The 13326-nt window shown below is 37.6% G+C and overlaps 2 protein-coding genes across 2 annotated transcripts; both read right to left on the bottom strand.

Moving 5' to 3' along the window:
- Positions 1–400: 400 nt before the first annotated feature.
- Positions 401–7084, bottom strand: ndufs3 (NADH:ubiquinone oxidoreductase core subunit S3). Its single transcript, XM_044029446.1, has 7 exons — positions 7001–7084; positions 5744–5809; positions 4428–4525; positions 2943–3092; positions 2647–2772; positions 1186–1305; positions 401–735 (listed from the first exon to the last, which is right to left on the bottom strand). Exons 1-7 carry the CDS (start codon positions 7053–7055, stop codon positions 565–567), a joined length of 786 nt encoding a protein of 261 aa, XP_043885381.1. The 5' UTR covers positions 7056–7084; the 3' UTR covers positions 401–564.
- A 1112-nt stretch (positions 7085–8196) lies between these two features.
- Positions 8197–13040, bottom strand: ptpmt1 (protein tyrosine phosphatase mitochondrial 1). The gene is made up of 4 exons (XM_044029666.1): positions 12743–13040; positions 12460–12540; positions 9550–9741; positions 8197–8937 (listed from the first exon to the last, which is right to left on the bottom strand). Exons 1-4 carry the CDS (start codon positions 12887–12889, stop codon positions 8812–8814), a joined length of 546 nt encoding a protein of 181 aa, XP_043885601.1. The 5' UTR covers positions 12890–13040; the 3' UTR covers positions 8197–8811.
- Between the last annotated feature and the right edge of the window lie 286 nt (positions 13041–13326).

Genomic DNA, 13326 nt, shown 5'->3' with positions numbered 1-13326 from the left:
CCGCAGCGAGCGCAGAAACGAAGCGGCCAGAGATGTCGTGGGAAATGTGAGGCGTTTGTGCAAAACTGAGGAAAAACTGCAGAAAAAGTGTCGGTGTTGAACCCTCTCACCGGGAAAAGTGTGGGTGTTGAAACACCCACCTCCCCCACGGGTGCAACGCCCCAGTCTGCGCGCGTGTGTAGTGACGCAGGGAGAGGAGAAATAGGTGCGAACTTGCGGCTCATGTATTGTCATTTTAACGGAAAATTAATTTATTAATAATTGATATTGTCTCGTGTTACATCTCGTTTATATATCGATATATATTCAAATATCGAGATATCGCCCAGCCCTATTGTGACCACATGCTATGAAAATACTATAGATCTCTTACTGCTGTTGAAAAAAAGGCTGCTCCACATAATATTTTAAAGACAGTTTTATTAGTATTCTATATACATAAATATTTCAGGTGGGTTGAGTCGTCCCCAAAATGACACACACAGAGAGAGCATGATGATGACAGTGATGGTGTGTGTGTTTTTGTTTGTGTCTGTGCATATGTTTACACTGAACAGTGGGACATCATTTCTTCTCAGGAGCTTGGTCACCTGCCTCCAGTTTGGGTGCAGCCTCTTTAGGCTCTCGGTAGGCGGGGAACACCTCCCAGGGAGTGTTCAGGTCAAACTTCCTAAACTCCTGCGACAGCTCCACCGGCTCAGCCACCATACGCTTCACCTCATCATCATAACGTACCTGCAAAAGGGAAACAATTTTTACTTCAATTTATTATAGTGGTTTCACAGTTATGATTTAATGAATTTCACATGAATTAAGACTTGTTTTTCTTCTTTCTTTTTTTTTTACAGAAAGAAGTCAATGAGATGGTGTTTGAGAACTACGTTAAATCAATAATTCTTTCAAACAGTATTCAGACAATAGATTACCATTTCACAGCACAAACTATGAAGGATCACAAGGTCTGAGGGAAACCTGGATTTACTGAAATAAATCATTAAGACAAAAAACCTAAGTAGATATAAATCAATCCATCAATCATAGGATCCACCAGAGCTCCCACATGTCTTGTCACACTGACTTCTTGCCAATATTGCAGTATGCTTTGGCAGAAACGAAATAGCACAGTGACGCATCCGAACAAAGCCGATAGCTGTAGTAAGAGGAAGAATCCCTGGCAGAACTCACTTCAACATATCCTGACAGAGGGAAGTCCTTTCTGAAGGGGTGACCCTCAAAACCATAGTCTGTAAGAATACGCCTCAGGTCGGGGTGGTTGGCGAAGAAGACACCAAACATGTCCCACACCTGAATAAAACAGAGAGGCACATTTATCCACAGCCTGGTCAGTTTAAATTCAAACAACACACTCAGGACACTCAATTCTACATGTTTGTAATATGTAAGGATGTTACTCATTCATCCAACATAAACAACCGACTGAAAGCCTGGATAAGCTGGATGTCTGCAAAAGTTCTAAAGCTGAATAACAGTTAACTAACAGCCATTAAACAACACAGTTTAAGTTTAAATGCTTTTTAACATTTTCCCACACGTTTAGAGGCTTGTACAATCCTGCTTTTCACACCTGACATAGCTGGGATGAAAATTTGTTGTTTTTTGTGAGGAGCAAATGCTTAATTACATAGCCACACCCCTGCACATCATTTGGTCCTTTCATAGTTATCCTAAGATGTGATCTTCCTCTTGCTAAACCCAAAACATCAAATAGAGGTGACTTAATACTACTTTTTCATGTCTGACACTAGGCCAGGTTTTCAAATCACATATAGAGTTAAATTACACAGTTTATATAGTCACGATACAGCCTTGTTGGCATTTGCATATCTGCACTCTTTGGAACATTTCCTGGCATAAACACTGAACTCGTCAGGACCAGTAGTCCGTCCTCATGGAGACCAAACCTGGTCCTGATGATGCAGAACCTAATTTCTGTATCAGTCTGATCTTACAAAATCACTTACTTTTCCACACAATTGACATGATTGCAGTGTGCCAGTGTGATTTGATCTATATTTTGGATTCATATCAGCAATTCATAGGGGAAAAAAAAAAAGACAGTGAAGTGAAGACAGAGCAGCACAACTGCCCATACCAATTCAACGTAGGAGAAGCAGGAGGAAATCTTAGCTACGACATCATCAAATATTTAACATCATAAGCCTGCAAAGCACTTGGAAACAAGTGCTGTGGACAGATGAAGACAAATCTAAGCTCTTTCAGGAAACTCACCCAAGGAGAATCAAAAACTGCGAAACATGACACTTTCGAAGCTGTTAGACATGAGGGTGGAATTATTCAGCTTTAGAGTTGTGTAGTAGCCAGTGACCCAATAAACCCCCCATGGATAGATGGAAGAAAGGATTAAACTAAGTTTTGCTGAATTCTGGAGGTAAATGTCCTGCTGTCTGAAACAAGACTGGTCAGATGAACGGACATCATTATGTGTTACCTGTTGACATGTGAACGTGTATACATTAGTTTCTATTTTAATTCAATGTTGTGGGTTATTTTGTCCGAGGCGTTTTATAAAAATATTTGCTTTGGAATGTATTTACCTAGTTACTGTTTGACTGTGAAGGAAAAGTGTCAGTGGATTTAACTGTTGGCCAGCAGTTTCAGACATACCTCCCTCTCGTACCAGTTGGCAGCCTTGTGGACAGGGACAGCAGAGTCCACTGGTGTTAATTCATCTGTGTATGTCTTGACACGGATGCGGGAGTTGTAGCGCAGTGACAGAAAGTTATACACAATCTGTAAACCAGCACACATACACACAATCTTAATATAAAAATAATCACATAAGATTAGAATATTCAGAGAAAAAGCTGCACTGGAAATACAAAACTGGGAAAAGCACTTTTATCTGTAATGCCATAAATACCAAAAGGGCTAAAGATCCACGTTGCTGTGATGCCAATTACCTCAAAGCGGTTCTGCCGTGTGGGGACATCGACAGCTGTCAGGTCAATCATGTTCCTGAACTGGGCGTTGGTGTGGTCTTTCAAGAAGGTCAGCACTGGGATCACTCCATCAGGATGGATCATCAACTCGAGTTCATTATAGCAGGTCACCTTCACAAAGAAATGTGCACAATTTCAAGTCATCTTCAAAGTTTTGAAATCACACTTTCAATAGTGATAGGTGCAGTAGTCCGTGCATTAAAGCTTGGTAGAAGAAAATACCCAGATTTGTGACACTCTGATACCAGCAGACTTCTTATAAAATCTTTAATTTGTGTTCCCAAGGTTCCAACACCTTGGTTGACATCAAATTCAAGGATTCTCAGGACCATTTCCCTCAAATTCAAAGACCGAATGTGCTGACACAGCTCAAGATGGGATGGCAACTTTTAAGATCTGCTTCGAACATGGCGTCCACTTTAATTGATTTGCAGCACACTCTGCATCTGGCCAAGTGATTGTCCTTGGTATCTTGGGCAAGCCAGTTTTTGTTTGGAATTTGCATTTCCCAGACATCATGTAATTTGCTCTCTGTTGCTTAACATTGTTCTGCATTGAATCTCACATCAATGGTGGAGAGAGACAGTGTACAATGCCCATAAAACTGCTAGTAATTACGACTTGTTTGTTTTGTGTAGGCCAAGTCTAATCAAGCAATGCAGGGCACATGAAAGTGTAGGTGGTGGTGTAACATGCAAGGGTACATCAGCAGCAGGAGACGTTAACCTAAATATCAATTTCTTTCTTGCACAAAATTCAAGCACTTTCAATGACCCTATTTGGGGCAATCCTCAAAAACTTTTTTTTTTTTCAAATTCACAAACTTTCAAGCATTTCAAGGACCTGTGGGAACCCTCTGTTCCCTGTTAAGGCTATTTTACCTCTCGCTTTGAATACAGGCATCAGAAAAAAGAAGACCCATGCAGTTTCAGCACAGCTCTTCCAGTGAGAAGAAAAATGAGTAATAGAGCAGTGAAGAAATATACAAAGATTACTAGACAACTGATTATTTTTTCTGTAATAAATTATTATTGGTCCAAATACAAACAATTTTGTCTCAAACATGATTTGACTAAGCTAGATTTTTAACAATTAAATATTTTCTTACACAAAACAAATAAGGTTTTTGATTGAGCCAAGTAAACTAAACTGTTTTTACTCAAGACATATCACAAGATATATTCACATGAAGTGAGGCATTACAATATGAAAAAAAGTACCATATCAGTCTGTGAAGACCGTATTCACGTAGTCTGTGTCTCCCAACTTCCATCTCAGCTGCACCATGTTCAATCAGCCAGTTTACGTCATTTTTTTATGTCATTTTACACAATTATTAATCACAAGAATACATTCATTTTCCACATACAGTATCTAACCACAAATTACAGATAGCTTCTCTACCACAGCTAGTGTGGTTAGTCTTTTAAGGGCATATGTACTGACCTGGACCTGCTGGATGTATTTGGGCATAATTTCAGCCACATACTCTCCAAACGCTGCCAGCTTGTTGTGAGTGACAGCATCACTGGGTCTCACTGTCGCTAAAAAGAGAAGATAAGTTTTATAGTAATTGAGCAGTGCAGTGATGCCTTGCCATTTCAATTAATTGAACTCAAAACACAAAATGTCTGGAGCCATGGATCCCTGGTGCACCTTTTTGTCAATACAGTGCTACAAATTGAATCTTTCACAAGTTGAGCAGGAGCTAAGTCATACTGTCCGACCAAAGGCAATAAACTATCTTATCTTACTTATACCAGGTTGACACTGCACTCGTGGTGTGTGTTGCTGCTTTGTCCTGTCATGTTTTTTTTATTTCGATGCGCAAGTCTGTTGTTGAGTTTTAGCAACTAGCCTAATTTTTAATCGTTAGACACAGAAATAGACCGACATTGACAATTTTACCAGCAATATTACATAAAACCCATTCACTGTTGTTTTTAGTGTCTAGGCTGACTGAATAAATGAAAAGAAAATATTGTTATATTTATCTATAACTAATTATTATACTAAATTATTTCTCTCCTGCTCTCTTGATATATACTATATATGTATATATGTATATATATATATATATATATATATATATATATGTTGTATTATTTCCCTGTCTTTCCCCTGGCTCGGTCCATCAATGTTTACAACATCATCTTACCCGTTTTTGGTGTAACGTCAAATTAAATGCATTGCATAAAGTTCTGTGCCTGAAATATTTAAGCCTTGTTGTTGACTGGATTGTTTTTTAAATCAAATACAATTAGATGGACTAAATTTCATATATGGTCCTGCACTGATTTAGAGTCATTAGGTCACGTGAACTAGCGCTACATCTGGAGCGAATGTCCATTGAATATCCAACCAGAAACACATTATTTATTTTACTAATTTATTACTAATTTAATAGTCTTCCAAGTTCATCTGGTTCTGTGCTTGCTCTGAACGCACGTGCAGTGTGTCAAATCGATAAATCTTCTACTCAATACACAATGCCTGGGGCCCCAGGACATGTATTTGAGAGTTATGCGAGTGACTGCTGCAGATTCGTAAATTCACAACTGTGGATTCATATTCATAACTGCGGATTCATATTTTCATACCATTCAAGAGGTCTTTAGTATGTGCACATCTTTTTGACAGTTATCTTTCCCCATAGAGATCATTCAGAAACTAAGCCATAAACATATTCGTAACATATACGGCACACAACCACAACCTGTGAACCAGGCCTGATAAATCTGCTGCAGGTACTGTGAACTTACGTCTGTTCTCAGTGGTGGAGCTCTGCAGCCTGGCCTGTTGTTGGAGGAGACATGAATTCCTTACAACTGAAGAAAAGAAAGCAGAAGGGAGGAGTGAAATTAAAAAAATAAACACCCCACTGACAACTAAACCAACCACATTTTAGAAAATGACAGTAATGCAAGCACCAAATAAATAATGAAATAAATGCTTGCTGAAAAGAAAAAGAACTTAAACTTACATTTGACTATCAAAAAAAAAATAGCTTGACCTATAGTTTCCAAGGAATAAAAGTTAATTATTTTGGAAGTACTGTATTAACAATTTCTGAAAGGCAGAATGTTTTTTTAACTTTTTACAAATTCATAAATCCATGAAGCTGAGAAATACCAAAGAAAGAGGAGCTACAGAAGATGTGGTGAGTAAACGCAACCACGGTCCCAGTGGTGATGAAAGCACTAAAGGCTGTAACAATCAGAATGATATAGTGGCTCTAACAGATTTTAGGAACAACGTCTGAGATCTCTATCCAGAAAAGTGCAGGTCACGGAACAGCTAAGATACTACACAGAACCCTCAAGCTTAGAGGAAACAAAAGACAAGAGTGGGGATTTCATATAATATTACATATATATATATATATATTGTACAAATAGCAGTGTAACCTTCTTACACTTAAGACCAACATGTTTCAGAGATATAACTCCTAAAAGTATTTTGAATGCTTTAAATCACACCCACTGGTACCTTCAACTTTCACACAGGAGCAAAACTCTTCATCAATACCATATAACTACTATAATAATTCTCTATAATAAACATATGACTGCTTAAAACATTTTATTGAGATCACATGTTTTAACTAACTACTGAACATCGTAAAACGTAAAAATTGTATTTCACACTGGTTTTGATTGGTATGGTGTAAACTGTTATGAAATGAGTGTAACTTGCACCCCGCACACCTGATACCACTTGTAGCCAGTATAGCTACAACTGCGCGTTACATTTCCGGAATACATATATAAATACCAATTGTGCATGACTGTTTCTGTTGTCTACATTTACAGTATCTGTCGCAAAAACAACCAAAACTGTCCACCCTGCAGGCTAACGTTAGCAGTAGCTAACACTAGCTCGAAGGTCAAACCTGAGACATTTAGCAATTTTACTGAGGCCCGTTTCACTTTCAGTGACATACAGTTTAAAGTGAACATAGATGGGGTGCGACATCAGGCGTTTGACAGACACTTTGAATCTGTTTCTGGTTCATTTACCATGAATGCTCCTTCCAAGACCTCCACGGACGAACCGCACCAACGACGCCGCCATGTTAGCTTTCTATCGAAGTTTGTTTCTCGCAGCTGAGAAATGGCTGTTGGCTCTCTCGCCCCCTGATGGACCGGAGGAAAAATGTGACAATGCTGGTGGCAGGAAGTGAACTGATGTAAAGGACATTTACAGGAGTTAAAATATCACTAACATTGATATTAATCTGTATAATACTAATTGTTGGTTATAACAGTTCTCCAGTATGAAAAAATGTTAACTTGTCCAAAGCATTAAAAAATATTTGGGAAACTGATTCATGGGTTGGCTGATTAATCTGGCTAATATTTTCCTTTTGGTAATAATTGGCCATTTGCAATTTATTAATTGGCCAATTATTACAAATTATATGTATGTATTAATTCTTAAATTTTAAATGTTGCCAAGTGGGTAAAAATGTAGTTTTTTATTTAGTTTTTGATATGAAACGTTTGATATATTTAATATCTAGTATATACATTATTTCATTGAAAATACTGCATATAATTGCACTGCAGTACAGACATAATGTGGTCCTGCCTGCACTACATACATGGATTTCTATGTGACTGTAGTATTAACATATGGCAGCAACAAGGCATCGGCTGAAGATGGTTCAGAGGATGACAACCATCTCATCATAAAGTATTTTCATAAAGTAATGGTGGAAAATGCTTTCTTATTAATGCTATATAGGGAGACCATTCATTTAGATGTAAATACACTGCAAACAAAAAAGTATTATTAGAAGTAAAAGCTTTTAAAATTTTAAAACCACATAGACTTTAATTGTTGAGATAAAAGTTTATATTTGTTGCTCAGCTGAAAAAGGAAGACAATATAACAAAGACAAAAAAAGGCAAGTAAGAAAGGTACAAACAAGGAAAGTGACTGAATGCTGTAAATAAAAAAGGTACAGGTTGGTCTGAGGTTTTACACTGTGTTCACACTGGATGTGTGGCGTGTGCATCACCGCTGCGCTTGTGCTCACACTGGCTGCTAAAATAGATCCAAAGGCACACAAAACTTTCAAACCGATCCAATGAATTTTGCAGGAACTGTAGTTAAAGACACATTTCCACAATAATTTATAGCTGCTCATAGCACACACACACTTACAGCAACACCTTAATGCTGAAAATAAGGAAGCAGAAACACCTTTAGATTGTTTTCATGTCACATATATTTTATTTAACATCGTCTTTAAGTTATAAGACACCAGATGAAAAATAATCCTTTTAAATAAAAGTTTTTCTAGTATACCCAGTAACTCAGAAGCTTAATTACCTAACTGTGTATAAATAAGTCTGCATCTTGTTGTATCACTGCAAATGTAACCAGTTCACAAGAATGTCATTCGTTGTGTTTTTGTTTACACTTGAAAAGAACTGTATTGAAAAAATATAGTTTTCTTGTGGAATTTGAAAAACTTTTTGGCTAAAACAGGATCACGGAAATTGATTTTTAGGAAAAATGGTTTTAGCCATTGTTCTGTGTCAACACTGTCGATTTGAAGATTCAGGATTTATGAAAGGTCAGTTAAAAAAAGCCTTGATAGTTTTCCTTGAGTGAAATTTGCAAATAAAATTCTTGAAACTTGATTAAAAAAAAAAAAAAAAGAGAGAGGGCAGTGTTAGACATGAACCTTGGGTGTGCATTAGTGTACATTGGATGTAGAGAAATGATTGATATCACAACAGCTGCATTTTGTGTCTTTACACAAGTAGGAGTCCAACTGCTGAAAACATACAGATGTACGACCTGTCGCCACGTGGACTCATCAGGACATTCCACACACCTGCAGGTGGTATCTCCTCAGCATATCCAGCTGAGTGGCACGTACCAGGATGTGGGGTCGAACTGACGCAAGCTTCTGACAGGCTTCCTCTGGAGTCCAGCAGTGTAACTGAGCAGTAAAGCACAACATCAATACTGGGTGAGATTAAATATATGCAACTTTGTCCCCATTTAAAGGGCTTTCATTGTTAAATGTGTAGTCAAATCCATCTTCTACCGCTGTATACCCCACATGAGGGTCACTGGGGGAGCTGTGCCAATCTCAGCTGACATGGGCATTGATAAATTACATCAATTGTCTAAATTATTATCCGCATTACATTTTCAGTCAACTGATACAGTACAGGTCAACCACAAATGAAATGGGGAACAAATTCCACAAAACAGTCTTAGTGCTTTATAGCTTCTACTTGAGCTTCTTTTGCTTGGTTATACAGTATGTGTAGAGGAAAAACACTGATTTCGCACCAGGATTCCATGCTGTTAGCAACATTAGAATTTATACAAACATTAAAATTTTTTTACAAGTTTAGACCCTCCAGTGTTTCTACTCTTTTCCTCTCTTACACTTTATCTCAGCACAACAATACAATTTTGTCCCCAATAGTTGGTTGGAGTTTTTCTCTTAACTCAGATTGTGTGACAAAATCTGACATTCAAGTCACAGTAGAACCAACACTAAATAACATAACTGCAGCCACTTTAATAGTGAGGTACTGACCCGTATGAGGTAGGCTGCAGCCATGGTGGCGCTGCGGGAGCGTCCGGCCTTGCAGTGGATATACACACTAGATCCCTTATCTCTGTGCTGCAGAGCAAACTCCACGCCACGGTGCAAGTTCTCCAGAGTGGGGACACCGGTGATATCAATGGTGCTCAGTCTCAGCTGCTCTACGCCTGCAGCCTGCCACTCCTTCAACCAACATCAAAATGAATCAGGTCAAACAAAAATCACTTTATTAAACAATATGTTGAGGATGAACCTACTCTCTGTCATCTATAGGCTGTATGTCAATGTAAGTATGTCTATGTCTGAGCATAATGGATTATTTTAAATTGAATGAAGCTGTGTCTACAACATAGGGGTAATTTATGAACCTGTTCCACATATCTTCATTCAAATCGCTGCCATGGTCTTGTTCCAAAAGTGTTCTAAGATATATTCAAATTGTTTATGAAAACATATAGCTGAGCAAAAGATCGCTTCTGATTAGGGTCAAGAGATGGAAGCTCATCTAAACTATGGGGGGTGGTTTATTTGGAAAAGAGTTGTCGCTCTTTCTTACAAAGTCTCTAATCTGTAGGTAGCAGAAAAAGTTACAAGGACTAAGACCACGTTTTTGTGATAATGGATTCGAGGCAAACACTCGTTAAATGTACAGATCCTAAATAAAGCAGATTATGTTGCAATACCAGGACTGAAAAGCCAGATCAAGTTTTGCTGGGGTAAAGAGATGGTCAGATAAAAGACGGACCATGGAGGCCAATTTGTTTCCGAAACAGTAACCATATGAGCTGTAGGATTAGAATGTCTCTACAGTATACCCAATTTGTAACCCTCTGAATATCACTGACCAAATAATAATGGAGTAGGTTGGGTAAGACTAGACCCCTGCAGTGTTTGGGCCATTGCATTTCTGGCTAACGAAGGCATGGAAGTATATCATTCCAAATGAAATTAGAAAACTTTTATCGAGCTGTGCAAACACCCTCAAGAGAATAAAAATGGGGATGTTACATTCATTTTAATAAGATTTATGCAACCAATCACTGATAAAGACAGAGACCTCCAAAGTCCAAGATCCATTTTGCATTTTTCAATTAAGGGTGTGAAATTAAGCTTAAATAGTTGGTGAATGGAATGTGAGACTGTAATTACTAAGCATTTAAAATTAAGCTGACCTTGAAGGGGTACAGTGAAGCTGTAAAATTGAGAGCCGTGGGATTAATTAGGAAAAATTACGTTTTTTGCAGCCAGATAATTTTCTCTATTTTTTTTTAAAAAATATCTGCACAGCTACAATTTATGGATGATGCGCCCTCTCATTACATCCCTGTCTAGTTCCTTTGCTAAGAGAGAAGTAATTTGATATTGTTGGTACAGACAGAGGCAAGGAATATCAAAATTTGATCCGACAGATTAAAGGAATACTTCACCGATTTGCATCTAGCTCTGTATTACTAGAATATGGGTAGTATTTTTGGGAAATTGTGCTTCCCAACCTCAGTTTCCCCTGAATCAAGAAATATCTTCATTCTCTTTTTTTTGTTACATGCCCACCAGTGACACTGGGCACCTGTTTGTTTGGAAAGAATAAGGGGTGGAAGAGCCTTCTCAAGACGAGCACTGCATTGTACCATGGCTTTTACAACTTGTTCTGTTTCTAAAAATGCCCTACATTTATATATAGAAATGAATATGAACATTTGTTCACACAGGCACTTGTATGACATAAATGTACACTCATACATACATACTATCACAAATTCTCCTGCTCACTCCAATACCTATGAATTCAAATATATGCAACCACCAATCAAATTCAGTAACCATAGTAAACTTATTGTTAAGTTAATTTGTTAATTTTTCACTTCGCAATGTATTTACTTACTTTGTTTTACCTCTTATTTGTTTTGGTACACTTCCAACATTTGCCCTTCTACCCCATCCTTGGAATATGTAGGTGTATCTTTTTGTCAGCTTTTCTGTTTTATTCTTTTAATGTCATTATTAACATTATTGTTTTTGTCCTTAATCTTTCTTTCACATTCTTGTAAATATAAACTTATTTTTATTTTTGTAACAAAGCATTTTGGTAGCAACATAAGAAGTACTATGGCTGAAAATGCCAAGGGCAGTCAAAAAAGAGGATTCTACTGCTCAAAATCCGTAAATCAGTATAAGTGCTTTTATGAACTGTATAGCACCTAGGCATAAGCAATGTAAAGTCAATGACAGTTTTGGGTTATTATAATTAATATAGTTTCAAAAACTTTACACTAAACTGTGAAGATTTGGATTTACACCTGGATTAACAATAAACATTATTAGAGACCCATATATACTGGTTTTCACCTGAAATAAGTAATTTAGGAATTTAATTTAACAATATCATCAATATATATTATATCTTGAAGCTGGGGAATATGGCCTATATATAATATCTCAATATGTTACGGCTGTATCCCGTAATAAGAGATAAATTGGGTTATGAAGATGAACACAGGTTGTTTTTTCTGGGCTCATGAAAAGTATTTTTGAGATACAAATAAAATGTCTAATGTTTATTATTATCTGTATTACATGCTTAAATACAGTTATGACCTAATGCCTGGTTTATTTCTCTGTCTTTTTAATGTTAAATGAAGTATAGTTACATGTGTTAGAATCAATGAAACTGCCTATAAACACAGTCAAATTGTTATTTAGTGACTTCTTAAATATAATGTTGTCTATCCCATGTATTTAATCTATTCATTCATCCATCCATCTTCTATGGCTTTATCCCCCACATGAGAGGCAAATTTAATTTATAATATTTAGTGCATTTCATAGATGTATTCAATATAAAAAATATGATTCTCCTCACAGATTTGGACACCAGTTTAAGCGTGTGAAGACAGGACTCACCTCAGAGGTATTGCAGAAGAATTTAGTCTCATAATCCTCGTTCATGGTGATGACCCCGCGAATGTTTTCTGTTTCTACAAGCTGTAATACAACAAGAAGCCTTTTAACATTATTTACATCACAGAATAAAGTAATGATTGACAACACTAATAGTCCTGATAAAATCTCAGGAGTTGAAATGAGGGATTTAATCTACAAATACAGGAATTGATTAATAAACATCCTGAGCAGGCATCAGGAAGTTTAATTAAATAGAATGAGTGAGTGACTGAGTGAGTCTCACCTGTCTGGTCATGGATCTGAACGGCAGAGCTCCAAGCACCACTGTCTCATCCACTCTGTCAAACCACCGCCGCGAAGTTACCTTCTCCATGACAACATTGTAGGCTAAAGTTGGGTAGAAAAGCAGTCGTGCTAATGCTCCGGACATGGTGGAGTGTTTTCTTATAAAAACATGTGAGAAAAAACAGTGTAAAACGCGTATCAAAGCGTCAGCAGGGTCGCTGTGTGAAGTGTAACATACAGGACGTTTAGTTTTGACCTGACAGAAAAAAAGCACGCGTTTCTACACGGATGTGTTTTGAGTTCCGCCTCCCGTGGTCCGATCTCCTCACGAGACTTCCGGTGTTACGAGCCCTCTGTCCTCCTCCTGCCTCTGACGTCAGTAAATATCATTTCTGAATGTGCTGCCGCGAATATGGTTGTGTAAGTGAGCACTACTACATTACAAAAAATAAAACGCAAATTAGCTTCGAGCTGCAACAGTAAAAATATGATTTCCACTCATCTGTTGTCACGGAGGCAATCGCGACAGTTTTCTGACATAACGCGTTTGCAGCGCGTTGCCTCAGCTTTGATCTTCAGCTT

The sequence above is a fragment of the Solea senegalensis genome, linkage group LG7, assembly GCF_019176455.1.
Source record: "Solea senegalensis isolate Sse05_10M linkage group LG7, IFAPA_SoseM_1, whole genome shotgun sequence".
Lineage (NCBI taxonomy): Eukaryota > Metazoa > Chordata > Actinopteri > Pleuronectiformes > Soleidae > Solea > Solea senegalensis.
The sequence above is the reverse complement of the archived record's forward strand: the minus strand, read 5'-3'. Positions and strand labels throughout refer to the sequence as shown.